At 46.6% G+C, this 16,244-nt stretch overlaps 1 protein-coding gene across 2 annotated transcripts in view; it reads right to left on the bottom strand.

The window, feature by feature from the left end:
• Positions 1–11,117: 11,117 nt before the first annotated feature.
• The window catches only part of naprt (nicotinate phosphoribosyltransferase), a 36,573-nt gene continuing 31,446 nt past the window's right edge, over positions 11,118–16,244 (bottom strand). For both annotated transcript variants that reach the window (XM_078534490.1, XM_078534500.1), the window contains 3 exons: positions 14,817–14,974; positions 12,863–12,970; positions 11,118–12,130 (listed from right to left, as the gene is read on the bottom strand). In XM_078534490.1, coding sequence (XP_078390616.1) covers positions 12,008–12,130; positions 12,863–12,970; positions 14,817–14,974 — 389 coding nt within the window. In that variant the 3' untranslated portion in view covers positions 11,118–12,007. The remainder of the gene's footprint in view (positions 12,131–12,862; positions 12,971–14,816; positions 14,975–16,244) is intronic.

Raw genomic sequence — 16,244 nt, 5'->3', positions numbered from 1 at the left:
TCAAAACTGGATCTTATTATTTCAATGTCGGTCTCTCTCTCTCTTCCTCCTGCGGTTCACTCGCTGCTTCCGTCTTTTGGAGGGATTTAAAACACTGACAGATCCCTGGTCACAGGGAGAGAGAGAGAGAGAGAGTGAGCTTTAGGCAATGATGCAGATCATCTCCCTCTGTAGGTCGGAGGTTTAAACGCCTGCTGGCCGGAAATCTCCAGAATCAGCGCAAATCAGACCAAAATCAACCTCACCCTCCCATAAACCCCACCCTAAAACTATCCAAACTGGCTCAAACCCATCCCAAACCACCCTCAGCACCAACCCAAACTAGCACAAAACTACAAGACACCTCTAGGCATCCACTATCTCTATTGCAACACTCTGTTCCAACACTATGGAATGCAGAATATCAGGTCCTGGGCACTTAGAACCATAGAACACTACAGCACAGAAAACAGGCCATTCGGCCCTTCTAGTCTGTGCCGAAATATTATTCCGCTAGTCCCATTGACCTGCACCTAGTCCATAACCCTCCAGACCTCTCCCATCCATGTATCTATCTAATTTATTCTTAAAACTTAAGAGTGAGCCCGCATTTACCACGTCAGATGGTAGCTCGTTCCACACTCTCACCACTCTCTGAGTGAAGAAGTTCCCCCTAATGTTCCCCCTAAACCTTTCCCCTTTCACCCTAAAGCCATGTCCTCTCGTGTTTATCTCTCCTAATCTAAGTGGAAAGAGCCTACTCGCATTTACTCTGTCTATACCCTTCATAATTTTGTAAACTTCTATCATATTTCCCCTCATTCTTCTACGCTCCAAGGAATAAAGTCCTAACCTGTTTAATCTTTCCCTGTAACTCAACTCCTTAAGACCCGGCAACATCCTAGTAAATCTTCTCTGCACTCTCTCAATCTTACTGATATCCTTCCTGTAGTTAGGCGACCAGAACTGCACACAATACTCCAAAGTTGGCCTCACCAATGTCTTATACAACCTCACCATAACATCCCAACTCCTATACTCAATACTTTGATTTATGAAGGCCAGTATGCCAAAAGCTTTCTTTACAACCTTGCCTACCTGTGACGCCACTTTCAGGGAATTATGCATCTGAACTCCCAGATCCCTTTGTTCCTCCGCACTCCTCAGTGCCCTACCATTTACTGTGTATGTCCTACCTTGGTTTGATCTTCCAAAATGTAACACCTCACACTTTTCCGCGTTAAATTCCATCTGCCATTTTCTGGCCCATTTTTCCAGTTGGTCCAGATCTCTCTGCAAGCTTTGAAAGCCTTCCTCGCTGTCCACAACGCCTCCAATCTTAGTGTCATCAGCAAACTTGCTGATCCAATTCACCACATTATCCTCCAAATCATTGATATAGACAACAAACAACAATGGTCCCAGCACAGATCCCTGAGGCACACCACTAGTCACAGACCTCTGAGAAGCAATCATCCATTACCACTCTCTGTCTTCTCCCACACAGCCAATTTCGAATCCAGTTTACAACCTCTCCATGGATACCAAGTGTCTGAACCTTCTGAACTAACCTCCCATGTGGGACCTTGTCAAAGGCCTTACTAAAGTCCATGTAGACAACATCCACAGCCTTTCCTTCATCTACTTTCTTGGTAACCTCCTCGAAAAACTCTACAAGATTCGTTAAACACGACCTGCCTTGCACAAAGCCATGCTGACTATCCTTAATCAGCCCTTGGCTGTCCAAATAATTATATATCCGATCTCTCAGAACACCTTCCAATAATTTACCTACTCATGACGTCAGGCTCACTGGCCTGTAATTACCTGGTTTAATTTCAGTCCCATTAATTTCTCCAACACAACCTTCTTACTTATACTAATTTCTTTCAACTCATTTTCCCCCGAGTCCCTTGGATCTCTAAATCTGGGAGATTTCCTGCATCTTCCTCAGTGAAAAGAGACACAAAGTAATCATCTAGTTTCTCTGCCAATTCACTATTCCCCATTCATATTCTATTCTCCCTTTCTTTACCAGTTTCTTGATCTTCCTTTGCTGTCTTCAAAAAACCTCCCAATCCTCAGGTTTACTACTACTTCTGGCAACTTTATAAGCCTTTTCTTTCAATCTTATACAATCCTCAACTTCCTTTGTCAGCCGTGGTTGATTGAGTTTTTTGGGGTTTTGCACCTTGAAGGAATGTATAGGTGCTGTAAGCTATGTAATAGTTCTTTGAAGACTATCCATTGCATATGTACGGTCATAACCTTTAATGTATTTTCCCAATCCACCTCAGTCAATTTGTCCCTCATGCCTTCATAGTTTCCCTTATTCAACTTTAATACCCTTGCTTCAGAGTGAACTCCTCATTTTCAAACATAATGTAAAATTCTATCATATTGTGGTCACTCATCCCTAAAGGTTCTTTTACAAGGAGATTATTAATTAGCCCTTTTTCATTACATAATACTAGATCTAATTAAGCCTGTCCTCTAGTCGGCTCCTCAACATACTTCTCTAGAAAACCATCCCTAACACACGCCAGAAACTCGTCTTCCGCAGCATTAGTGATCAGTTAGTTTACCCAGTCTATATGCAGATTGAAGTCACCCATGATGACTGTATCGCCCACGCTTCTCTCATCTCCTGATTAACATCATGCCCCACATCACCATTACTGTTTGGTGACCTATAAACAACTCCAACCAATGTATGCTGCCCTTTGCTGTTTCTTAGCTCCACCCAAACAGATTCCACACATTGTTCTTCTGATCTGAGATCCTCCCTTATTAATGCACTGATCCCTTTTCAGTGCAGCTCCAACTCCTTTCCCATTTTCCTAAACGTTGAATATCCTTGAATATTCAGTTCCCAGTCTTGGTCACCAAGCAGCCATATTTCCAAAATGGCAATTATATCATACCCATTTACCTCTATTTGTGCCTTTAGATCATCTACCTTATTGTGAATTCTGTGCACACTCAGGTAGAGAGCCCTTAACTTTGTCTTTTTGATATCATTCTCCATTCGAAGCATACTCAATGCTCTGCTTTGTTTCTCCTGCCTTCTAGTCTCAATACTAATTCCTGTTACCAACTTTACTGTCTTCCAATTTGGGCCACCCCTCAGGTTTCCACCCCACTGACAAGCTAGTTTAAACGCACATCAACAGCACTAGTAAATCTCCCTGTGAGTATATCAGTCCTCGTCCTGTTAAGATGTAACCCGTCCAGCTTGTACAGGTCCCACCTGCCCGAGAACCAACCCAATGCCTCAGAAATATGATGCCCTCCCTCCTACACCAGTTCTCCAGCCACATATTTAATCGATCAATCCTCCTATTCCTATGCTCACTAGCACGTAGCACTGGGAGTAATCCTGAGATTACTGCCCTTGAGGTCCTGCTTTTTAATTTCCTTCCTAACTCCCTGAAATCTGCTTTCAGGACCTCATCCCTCTTCCTACCTAAATCATTGGTACCAATGTGGACCACTACTTCTGGCTGACCCCCCTTCCTCCGAAGGATGTCCTGCAGCCGCTCAGTGACATCCTTGACCCTGGCGCCAGGGAGGCAACACACCATCCTGGAGTCACGTTTACTGCCTCTGAAATGCCTTTCTGATCCCCTGACTATGGAATCCCCTTTAACTATTGCCCTTCCATTCTCGTACTCCATTCCTCCCCACACCCCCCACCCCCCCCTACAGCTGAGCTGCCCGTGGTGCCACAGGCTTAGTTCTGGCTGCACTCCCCTGAGGGACATCGCCCTGATCAGCATCCAAAATGGAAAACCGATTAGCAAGCAGGTTAGACTCAGGGGACTAATGTACTACCTGCCTGGTTCTCTTGGACAGCCTCGCGGTCACACGTTCCTTCTCTGGCTGCACGCTACTGACCTGCGTGCGACCACCTCTCTAAATGTGCTATCCACGTAGTCCTCTGCCTCACGGACGCACAACAGTGACTCCAGCCACCGGTCAAGTTCTGAAACCCAGAGCTCAAGCTTGTGCAGCTGGTGACACTTCCTACAGATGTGTTTGTCAGGAACACATGGTGTGTCCACGACTTCACAAGTACCGCAGGATGTACACTCCACTCGGCAAAGCTGACCTGCCACCCCGTAACTCTAAAAACTATTTATTACACTTAAAGTAGAATAAATTACTAGCAACTTAACTTTACTACACTTCCACTAACTTTATCTTCCTTTGGATTACTTCATTTCACTTTGACTTCATTTAACTTTACTTCCCTATTGCTCATGTTCCTTACTGAAATCCAAATAGCTACTTTTTTATAAATGACGTGTTTTTTCTATTTTTAAGCTTTTTAAGCACACTCCCTTCTCACCAACCAATGTACTTACTGTTTTCCTGTGATGTCACTCCTGGATTCTTTCAATTCAGCCCACTGCCCGAGTAGAGACGTCCCTCGCAGGTCTGGCTGTCTCCACTTCCAGAATATGAGTGAAGGCCCCGAGCCTCGCCCTCTATTTATCCGCTGTCCGAATAGTGGTGTCCCATGCAGGTCCGCCTTCAGAAGCCATGATGGGATTTCAACTCATGTCGCTGGAACATTAATCAGGGTCTCTGGATTACTAGCCCAGTAATATTACCACTCACGTATTATGCAAGTGTTTGTGGGATCTTGCTGTGCGCCGAACAGCTGCCATGTAAACAAGAGTGACTGCACTTCAAAAAGTACTTTGTTGGCTTTAAAGCTCTTTAGGATATCCCAAGGCTGGGAAAGGTGCAACAGAAATTTAAGTCTACTTATTTTAAAGGGTTACATTCTATTATCCTTGTGGCTGCTCTTCCACATTCTACCCTCTGTAAACTTGAGGCCATCCAAAAGTCTGCTATGAATAAATTTAAAGACTGGCTCTGGTTTCTTCATTCACCAACTGCCTATCAATTAAAGGTGCTGTATTAACTGTTACTCTGACTACTTATTGCACTTGTGCACTAGCTGTTAATGAATTGTAACTTTAATTAGAGAGTAGTGAGAATGCAGAACTCGCTTCTTGCATAATTGGCTTTATCCTTTCATGGGATGTGGACATCACTGACAAGGCCAGCATTTGTTGTTCCAATCTCTAACTGCCCCTGAGTGGCTAGGCCATTTCAGAGAACAGTTAAGGGTCAACCACACCTGGAGTCACATGTAGGCCAGACCAGATAAGGGTGGTAGATTTCCTTCCCTAAAGGACATTAGTGAACCAGATGGGTTTTTACAACAATCAATGGTATTTTTATAATTCCAGATTTATGAATTGAATTTAAATCCCCCCCCCAGCTACCATGATGGGATTTCAACCCATGTCCCCAGGGCACCAGACTGGGCCTCTGGATTACTAGCCCAGTGACATTACCACTAGGCCACCATCTCCCTTAATTGAGGTCAATAGTTTAGATGCATTTAAGGGGGAAGCTAGATAACTGCACAAGGGAGAGATGAACAAAAGAATGTGACAACAGGTTTAGGGGTAGGAGGAGGTTTGTGTGAAGCATAAATACCGGCGTGGACCAGTTAGGCCGAATGGCCTGTTTCTGTGCTGTAAATTCCATGTAATTCTGCAAAATCCCTCAAAGCAAATGTATAAAAAAGGAAGAAATGGTCGACTGATTAACATCAACTTGTATTTATAGAGCACCTTTGACAAGTTAAAACGTCCCGAAGCGTTTCACAGGTGTTGTTGGGTGGCTGAGTTGCTACTGTTAATGATAGAGTTGATCTGCAGACACTTCTTGGGTGGAAACTTTAAGTTTGTTTACAATATACTCAGCAGCAACTACACGCGTGCTTTCAACTCCAACTCTATCTCTACGCTGTCTGCTGAGGTAGCCTGCGCTACTCTCCTATTGGTTACTACAAATCATGTGATCTTGCCTAACAAGTGTTATTCTTAAAGGTACATTGCACACTAAATAAAACCATAATTACTACATTCCTCCCTGTTTAACTCAGCTATACATATTATATTTACAAGCACATATTTTTCAAGACAACATAATATTTACACTGGGTAAGGAATCTACAAGTTCAGTCTTTCAGGTGGTTTCTTGGTATATGTGGAACGTCGCAGCTCCACAACTTCAGATTCTTTGTCAGGAACCTCCTTTTCCAGAGTTGCCTGAACATCAGGTGCTTCAATGGGCACCTGCAGTTCTGTATCCTCAACTCTTACAGGAACATCGAACAGGTCAGTCCTGGGTTGAGTATCCTCAACAGAAAGCACAGACCTGGTCATGATCAGTGGTGGAACCAAATCTTGGTGATTTGTCTCTCTCCCCCTTAAACGGTCCACATGCTTATGGATGATCCTGCCTTCCACTCCCACATGGTAAGATCGAGGTCCAGTCACCGCACTTATTTCACCCAATAATCACTTTGGTGTTTTCCTGAAATCTTTCATGTATACCGGCTCTCCCACAGTAAATTTCATCTCACAACTTTGCCAGTTGTGTCTAGTTTTCTGGATTCCCTAGCTCCTTTCCACCTTCCCCTCTAAATTTGGCATTATTAAGCTCAATTTCGTCCTGACACGGTGTTTCAACAATAACTCCGCAGGTGTGACACCTGTTATTATGTGTGAGGGGTGGTCCTGTAATGAAAAAGAAAGTGTGCTAGCTTGGTTGCCAAGGAATCACCAGTTAGCTTTCTCATGCCTGTCTTGAATGTTTGAACCTCCCTTTCGGACAGTCCGTTTGAGGAAGGGTGGGTACGGTGCAGTTTTCACATGAGTGATACCGTTGAGGCTGATAAACCATTGAAACTCAGCACTCGTAAATGTCGTGCTATTATCGGAAACGACTACTTCTGGTAGTCCGTAAATGACAAAACTCTGATGTAGTTACATTGGTGATTTCATCTCATATACATCCAACCATTTTGAATGGGCATCGACTATGAGCAGAAACATTGTTCCCAGGAAAGGTCCAACGTAGTCAATGTGTAACCGCACCCAGGGTCTACCTGGCCACTCCCATGGGTGTAATAGGGCTGTCGCTGGCAACATTTGCAATTGCTGACATTGCACACAGTGCTTTACTAAACTCTCTACTTTGCCATTCATCTCAGGCCACCATAGATAGCTGTGTGCTATGGTCTTAATTCGGGAAACTCCTGGATGGGCACTGTGTAGTTCAATTAAAAGTGGCTCCCTTCCTGGTTGGTTATTTCATGCCTTCTGTTGAAATGCGGTTTCATTTCTCATTCGACAGCACCTTCCAAACCCACGACCACTACCATCTAGAAGGACAAGGGCAGCAGGTAGATGGGAATACCACCACCTGCAAGTTCCCCTCCAAGACACTCACCATCCTGGCTTGGAAATATATCGCCGTTCCTTCACTGTCGCTGGGTCAAAATCCTGGAACTCCCTCCCTAACAGCACTGTGGGTATGCCTACACCACATGGACTGCAGCGGTTCAAGAAGGCAGCTCACCACCACCTTCTCATGGGCAACTAGGGATGGACAATAAATGCTGGCCCAGCCAGCGACACCCACATCCTGTGAATGAATTTTTAAAAATTTCATCAGATATGGGTTCCTGTGACCAACCATGTAGCACTTGTTCTCATACTTGAGATAGGACTGGGTCCTGACTTGTCCAGTCTCTGATCTGTCGAGCACATGCCGGTGAGGGATCTAAGAAATTTAACAGTAAAACAAGTTCCTGTGGAACTAGGACGTGCTCATCGTTTTCCTGTAAAGTCAAATGACTAAGGACATCAGTGTTTGCGATTTGATTGCCAGGCCTATGTACGGAAGTGTATTTGTATGCTGCCAGAATTAAGGCCCATCGTTGTATTCTTGCTGAGGCTATGGGTGGTATAGCCTTGTCCTCCCTAAACAATCCTAGCAATGGTTTGTAGTCTGAAACGATTGCAAACTGACGGCCATGTACGTACTGGCGAAATTTCTTGACACTAAATATGATGGACAGGCTGCCTTTTTCTATCTGCGAGTATCCCTTTTTTCTGCTGTGGTGAGTGTTCTTGATACGTAACCTATTGGTTATTCCATGCCGTTGTCCAGCTGTTAAGAGAGAACGGCTCCCACTCCGTAAAAAGATACGTCACACGTCAGCATGTTCTTTTGTTTGGGTCATAATGCACTAATAGATTGGATGAGAGCAACAATTGTTTCACCTTTGTGAAATCTTCTTTCTGGGAGCCTCCCAAGATCAATGTTGGCTCTTTTTGAGTAGAGAATGCACGTGAGGCATTCTATGTATTGAGACCAATCGTTTGTGGCTGGTTCAAACGGATCAATTCTCCAAAATTGTGGCATTTTGAGAAGGGAATAACTTCTTCAATTCTAACGGAGCTTTCTACTTACAGTCACTGGGCGAGGTACAGGGCTGATTTCTGTCTAAATTGATTTCTTCTGTGCAATCCTGTTTTATCCTCGTCGCCAGTTTGTTGTAGGGTGGCCAAGTTGTACCATTAATGATAGAGTTGATCTGCAGACACGTCTTGGGTGGAAACATTGGGCAGAATATTGCGCTCGTCGGGAGGGCATCATGTCGCGACGTCATCGCATACTCGCGTGATATTTCGGTTGGTGGGCACAATAGCAAGAATGCGATAGCAAGTGGACGAGAATACAACGATGGGCCTTAATTCTGGCAGCATACAAGTACACTTTCGTACGTAGGCCTGGTAACCAAATCGCGGACAGAGTCACATGAAGGGACATGTTATTAACATTTTTAAATTCTTTATCTATCAACTCAGGGAGCTTTTACTCTGCACACGTCCCTGTGCATGTGCGTACATCAGCGCTCGCACTCCTGCCGCCTCCACCCCGACAGCGCTGAGCGCCGTGTGGATTCGTGGTCGGAGCCCGATTACGGGCAGCAGTCGGCTTCCCGGCCACTCCCGAACCTGCCCGACCACTGGAAAACCCTGGCCATTAAGTTTATTTACAATATACTCAGCAGCAACTGCATGCGTGCTTTCAACTCCAACTCTATCTCTACACTGACTGCTGAGATAGCCCGCGCCACTCTCCTATTGGTTACTACAGATCATGTGATCTATTTCTTATTCTTAAAAGTACATTGCACACTAAATAAAACCATAATTGCTACAACAGGAGAGTTATCAGACTGTAAAAGTACTTTAATATTCTATCCAAACAGGTCCCTCTCTCATTTCACTCAGTGAGTGTGTGATTTCCAACTGTGAGTAGCTTTTTGGGAAGGGAAATAAATAAATCTACAGGACTAGTAGTTGTATGAAATGATTCTGCTTTTATTGCTGAATAGTCCTGCCTCCTGACACCGTCCCTTTTGTCCTCAGTGTAAGAATGAAATTGGAAGAACTACACTTCAGTCAATGAGCCCACAGCCAGGCTGAACGGTGAACAGAGGCTCAGACAGAAACTTTGGGAGACCACAGGAAAAGGGAGGTGGGCCCCCGAGGGAGGGGGAACAGGGCTTCAGGTGGAGGGGAGGTAGGCCTCGGGGCAGGGGAAAGGGGTCTCAGGAGGAAGGGTGGTGAGCCTCAGGTGGAGGGACATAGGCCTCAGGCAGAAGAAAGGTAGGGAGAGGGAAATGGGCCTCAGAGGGAGAGAAAGTGGGCCTTAAGGGGAACGGGAAATGGGCCTCGGGGAGAGGAAGTGGGCCTTCGGGGGAAGGGGAAATGGGCCTCAGAGGGAGAGGAAGTGGGCCTTAGGGAGAAGGGGAGATGGGCCTCGGGGAGAGGAAGTGGGCCTTAGGGGGAAGGGGAAATGGGCCTCAGAGGGAGAGGAAGTGGGCCTTAGGGGGAAGGGGAAATGGGCCTCGGGGAGAGGAAGTGGGCCTTAGGGGGAAGGGGAAATGGGCCTCAGTGGGAGGAGAAGTAGGCCTTAGGGGGAAGGGGAAGGATCTCAGCTGGAGGGGAAGTAGACCTCGGGGAGGTGGACCTCACGATAGGCCTCAGGGGGAATGGGAGGTGGGCTCAGAGGGAGGGGAAATGGGCCTCAGGTGGGGGAGTGGTAGGCCTCTGGTCTATCCAACCTATACTATAAGTTTATCTGGTGAGTAACTGAGGCTAATGGGACCCTTGCCAGAAGGTGGGACATGGACAGGATGGGAGTCAGCTATGGTGCCCCTTGTGGTTGAAAAGCCTCATTGTCCAAGCTCGGAAGTGGATGAGGGGTCGCTTGAGTCAGTCTGGCAGATCTGAAATCAGTAAGGAGTAGGAGGGAAAATCTGAAAGGAATGTTTTATTAATAAAAATCATGCTGAGGTTATGAGGGAAGGTGATTGAAGTTTCCTAGAAAGAGGAAAATCTTAAGCGGAAGGGGAACAGACCAAGTTGTTTCAGGCAAATTGTCCCATGTGGGGAAAGAGTCAATCGCTAGTGGACATCAAAAGGAACCTTGGGACATAAGGAGTGAAAGGGAAAGTTGGAAGGAGGGTTTTTGCCCAGTGGAGAGAGTAATGGAGCGAGTGGCCAAGGAATGCTAGAACATCGGAATAGGAGGCCATTCAGCCCCTCGAACCTGTTCCACCATTTGATGAGATTGTGACCACAACTCAATTTGCCCAGCTTAGCTCCAAATCCCTCCATTCCCTTATCCAATAAAAAAACAACCTGCTGACCTCGGGCTTGAAGGCTCCAATTGCTCTGCTCAGCACCCACTAGATATGAGGAGGGAATGGTGGACACAATCTCCTCCTTTTCTTAGGAACATTTCTTCTGATCCTGTCAGCAAACAGGGGCGGTGCTGGGTCGTATTCTGTAGCTGAAGCAGTTTGATGTAACTCAGCATTTGGATATAGGCAACGTCAAAGGGCAGTTAAGGGTCAACCACAGTGGCTTGGGGCTGGAGTCACGCATGGGGCCAGACCAGGGAATATTGTCAGCTTTCCTTCCCTAAAGAGCCATCAGTGAACCAATTGGCTTTTAATCAAACATTGCTGGAAAAACTCAGCAGGGCTGAAGAAGAGTCAAAACAAAAACAAAAATACCTGGAAAAACTCAGCAGGTCTGGCAGCATCGGCGGAGAGGAACACAGTTAACGTTTTAAGTCCGCATGACTCTTCAACAGAACTAAGTAAAAATAGAAAAGGGGTGAAATATAAGCTGGTTTAAGGGGGGGCGGGGGTGGAGGGGTGGGGGGGTGGGACAAGAAGAGCTGGATAGAGGGCCAGTGATAGGTGGAGATAACCAAAAGATGTCACAGACAAAAGGACAAAGAGGTGTTGACGGTGGTGATATTATCTAAAGGGATGTGCTAATTAAGGGTAGAAAGCTTTTATCTGAAGAAGAGTCATACGGACTCGAAACGTTAACTCTGTGTTCTTTCTCTCCGCAGATGCTGTCAGACCTGCTGAGCCTTTCCAGCGTTTTCTGTTTTTGTTTCAGATTTTCAGCATCCGCAGTATTTTGCTTTTATCTCAATTGGCTTTTAATGACAGTTTGACAGCTTTGCCATCAGTGTTACTGACGCTGGGTTCCTATTTCCAAAAATAAATAGAATTCAAATCCTCACACTGCCAATGAAGAGATTTGAACCCACACACTTTTACTGAATTACTAACCTAACCATTAATTACCCCACCCATTATTCCCACAGACTCTTTCAATTGGCGGAATATGCTTCTAATAGGATGTCTAGTTCGGTTGTCCATTTGGCGGCTTCTGGAGATGTCAACTGGAGAATTGAAGTACCTCCTGGAGCAGATCTGATGGAGTGGGGGTGGATGACGGTGGGAGGGGGGGAGGAGGATGACGGGGGGAGGGGGGGAGGAGGATGACGGGGGGAGCGGGGGGGAGGATGACGGGGGGAGGGGGGAGGATGACGGGGGGAGGGGTCGGGAGGAGGATAATGGGCGGAGGGAGGAGGATGACGTGCGGAGTGGGGGAGGGATGGCAGGCAGATGGTGGGGTTGATGGGCAGAGGGTTGGGGTGATAGGCAGGGGGGTTGACTAAAAAGACTACAGTTGGAAGCATATTTATCATTAAAAAGCCACACGTTGTTCGGGAAGTTTGTGGCTATTTTTCAGGGTCCCCGGTTCTGCGGTGTTTCTTAAAGGCCGTTGACATCTACAGGGAGCTGAGAAGCGATTGGCTCATTCAGGGCGTCAGAGGTTGGTTTGCTCTCCTTTGTGAGGTCGTTCAGGAGGTCACAAAGTTTCAGTGAAATAGCAACCTGGAGTTAGAACAAAGGAAGAAGTTACATTGATATAGCTCCTTTCGCATCCCCAGGACATCCCCAAAGCGCTTTACAGCCAACGTTGTAATGTCAGACCAGCCAATTTGCACACAGCAAGCTCCCACAGATAGCAACATGATAATGTGATTGAGGGATAAATTTTGAGCCAGGATGTCAGAGAGAACTCCCCTGCTCTTCAAAATCAAATCGGATCAAACTTGGGAAGATGTGGTAAATCAAACAGCAGAGTCAAGACAAGAGTTGGGGTTTGATTGAGTTTTCAGGCAGGGGGCGATATTGGTGTACAGGGTCTATCACCATCCGTGGCCTTCCTGCCCTCTTTCTTCCCAGACACGAGTCCTCTCCCTCCCTCCCCACCCCCCACCCCCCCCCGACCCCCGCAAGATGGCCTTGGAAACTAATCCCGCCACCCAGATTGTTTCGTCACCATTCCGGGCCGAATCCCCGCCAATCCTGGTGGGAAGATGGTTTGGCAGGAATTTCAGTGAGGCCGGTTGCAGCAGCCGAGTTTCCGGCTGGTCTCCCTCACTACCCACGACCCAAAACAGGCCCGGAGTTAAAATCGGGGCAGGGGAGCCTTTCCCTTCTGAGCGGTCAGAGGTCATGGCAAGGAACTCGACCGAAACCAGATCCCCCATCGAGAATCCTTCAATTAACTAACATCTAAAGGAGAACTTGCATTAGGGAACTTCGTGTTTGGTCTCCTACCTGGTAAGGAACAGGATCCTGAAGATGCTTGTGCTTTGGATGGAGGTTGATCAGGGAGTTCTGGGCATGGCTCTTGATCTCTGATGTTGTACACAAGCCCTCGTAAATCTAAAACCCCCAAAACACACAATTAGAAATAGATCGCATATTCTACTCCATTTGCGTCCTGTCACTCTTCTATGAACCTAACCCTAAATCCATCACTGTTCAGGAGGGTAAGGTATCAATGCTTCTTCCCAGTCAATCCACCAGGGGGCAGAATTCAACGGGTACAGAAAGATCTGAGAGTGTTCCGTCTGTTCCTTTTGTGAAGGGTGGGGGGTACTATTCTGGTAATATTAATTTGCTGTGGGAGCCTTACTCTGGGTCGAACCTGTGTTATGGATGGAGTACTCTATATGGTCATGCATAGGGATCTTAGTGTTTTATCATGTCTGTAGCCCCCCTGATTCCCCCGTGGATCAGTTGAGATACAGGTCAGCCATGATCTGATTGAACAGCGGAACACTATTGAACAGCAGAGTCTCCGGACATCACTGCAGGAGTTCCTCAGGTTAGCGTTCTCGGCCCAGCCATCTTCAGCTGCTTCATCAATGACTTTCCCTCCATCAGAAGGTCAGAAGTGGGGATGTTCGCTGATGATTGCACAATGTTCAGCACTATTCGCGAGTTGCAAATCATCAGTGAACATCCCCACTTCTGACCTTATGATGGAAGGAAGGTCATTGATGAAGCAGCTGAAGATGGTTGGGCTGAGGACGCTACCCTGAGGAACTCCTGCAGTGATGTCCGGAGACTCCGCTGTTCAATCAGATCATGGCTGACCTCACAAAGTTCAGTCCAAATGCAGCAAGACCTGGGCAACATTCAGGCTTGGGCTGACAAGTGGCAAATAACATTCATGCCACACAAGTGGACCATCTACAACATAAGAGAATCTAACCATCTCCTCTTGATGTTCAATGGCATCACCATCGCTGAGTCCCCCACTATCAACATTCTGGGGGTTACCATTGACCAGAAACTGAACTGGACTGGCCATTTAATACTGTGTCTAATACAGAGGCCTGGAATTCTGTGGCGAGTAACTCACTTCCTGACTCCCCAAAACCTGTCCACCATCTACAAGGCACAAGTCAGGAGTGTGATGGAATACTCCCCACTTGCCTGGATGAGTGCAGCTCCAACAACACTCAAGAAGCGCGACACCATTCAGGGCAAAACAGCCCGCTTGATCGGCACCCCATCCACCACCTTAAACATCCACTCATTCCACTATTGACACGCAGTAGCAGCTGTGTGCACCATCTACAAGATGCACTGCAGCAACTCACCAAGGCTCCTTCGACAACACCACCCAAACCCACAACCTCTTACACGTAGAAGGACAGGGGCAGCAGATAGATGGGGACACCACCACCTGGAAGTTCCCCTCCAAGTCACTCACCATCCTGACTTGGAAATATATCGCCGTTCCTTCACTGTCGCTGGGTTAAAATCCTGGAACTCCCTCCCTAACAGCACAGTGGGTGTACCTACACCACATGGGCTGCAGCGGTTCAAGAAGGCAGCTCACCACCACCTTCTCAAGGGCAACTAGGGATGGGCAATAAATGCTGGCCCAGCCAGGGAAGCTCACATCCCGTGAAAGAATACATTTTTAAAAAGACACTGTCTGGGCTGAATGACCTCCTCCTGTTCCTATCGTTCACATTGTCCTTGAATCTGGAGGAAATGAAGGTTGATCTCTGGGACACTGCTGCAAGCTGCTCCCAGAAGAAAAATCAGAGGGTATTTAAAAAGAAATCTAATTTAATTTTGATAAACATATTGGAGCTGGAGGAGAAAGACTGACAGTGCGTGAGGGTCACACGATAAAACCCCCAGGAATGTGTAAAGCCGGCAGCCCAGAAGGAACGAGCAATGGCTGAAGCTCGAGGGGTCTGTCACTCACCTGGCCATGTTGATAGTAAACTCGGTGAAGGGTCTCCACTCTGGCCGCTGTCACTTGGAGACACTCGTCCCTCCTGTTCAGAACATGACAGCGAATTTCCTCACCGGCCCTCGGGGCAGGTTCATCACCCAGCGTCAGGAGGTCGAGGAAGGGACTTCCTGGGGAAGGAGGATGGTGAAGAGAGAGGACGAGAGAAAGGTGAGGTGGATTCGCTGTTTGTTTTTCAACATATTGCTTGTCACTCACGTTCCAAAACTTTTACCCTCACCCCCAGCAGACATAGAGACTTCCATTCCATAGCCTGGACTCGACTGACATCCAGACCTCAGAAATATAGAAACTTTAAGCTGCATGGCTGCCTTGATGCTCGATAATTAGTAACCTAACACATCACGGCTCCCTTTATTTTACTTTTTATTCTTCTGCTCTTCCATGCCTATTGATCCTGCTGCTAAGCTTCTCCGTCTGTCCCTCGCAGGACTAGGAGGCAGTCTACAGGGGTCTTTCTCTGAGGGTATCACACCCCCTAGCTCCAAGTCTACACTGATGATGCGCATCATGGCTATGACACCATTACATTTTGGGCTGAATCCCCCAGGCCAGGGTGACCACTGACAGGCCTCAGGAATACCAGGCACCCCTTGCCAAACCTCCGATGTGTACACGCATGTGCAATCTAAAAGAAAATACCACACATAATGAACCAGTCTCTTAAAGAGAGCTAAACTCGGGGAGCTTGTACATTCCAGATTATAATGAACTCTGGAGGGAGCTAAAGCAGCTAAAAAAACAAAATCTGAGTGTTTTTGATCTGTTTTTACCAGCCTGCTCATAGCGTCTCCTCAGACATCCTGCCAATAATTTCAACTTTAAATGCACAGAGGCTGGGCTGCTAAGTGCTGCAGTGTTCAATTGTTCTGCATTTGATTATGTGAATCTGTTACTATTGATGCTCACCCTGTTTGATTAGTTAAGCCTGGGTATGGGCTCAAATAAAAGTTTGAAAAAAACTGTAGAAGTTGCCAGAAGCAAGAGCTGTAAGCATGGAACAGACATTATAAAGCAGTGTAAATAAAACCTGTGACACTCATAGAAGCTGGTGTCATCTCTGCATAGCTCTGAGACATAAAATATACAACTGCACCTGGTCTAGTGAAATGTTTTATCAGAGAGAAAAAAAATCACAACATTTCTCCCCCCTTAAGTTGTATTTTAGTCACCTTTGGTCAAGGCGTGAAACATCTGGACTTGGCGGAGCACCTGGATTTGATATTGGGCCTAAAACGTTTGGTTGAGACTGAGGCCCAACTTGGTAGCTGCTGGGATGATTCAATTGGTAGCACTTTTTGCTACCAGTCTCCTGGCCAAGATTTATCCCTCAATCAACCTCACAAAGTTTGATTATTTTGGCATTATCACATTGCTGTT

Source organism: Cetorhinus maximus, chromosome 3 (assembly GCF_964194155.1).
Source record: "Cetorhinus maximus chromosome 3, sCetMax3.hap1.1, whole genome shotgun sequence".
Classification (NCBI taxonomy): Eukaryota; Metazoa; Chordata; class Chondrichthyes; order Lamniformes; family Cetorhinidae; genus Cetorhinus; species Cetorhinus maximus.
Note: the sequence above shows the minus strand (reverse complement) of the source record. Positions and strands in the feature narration are given on the sequence as shown.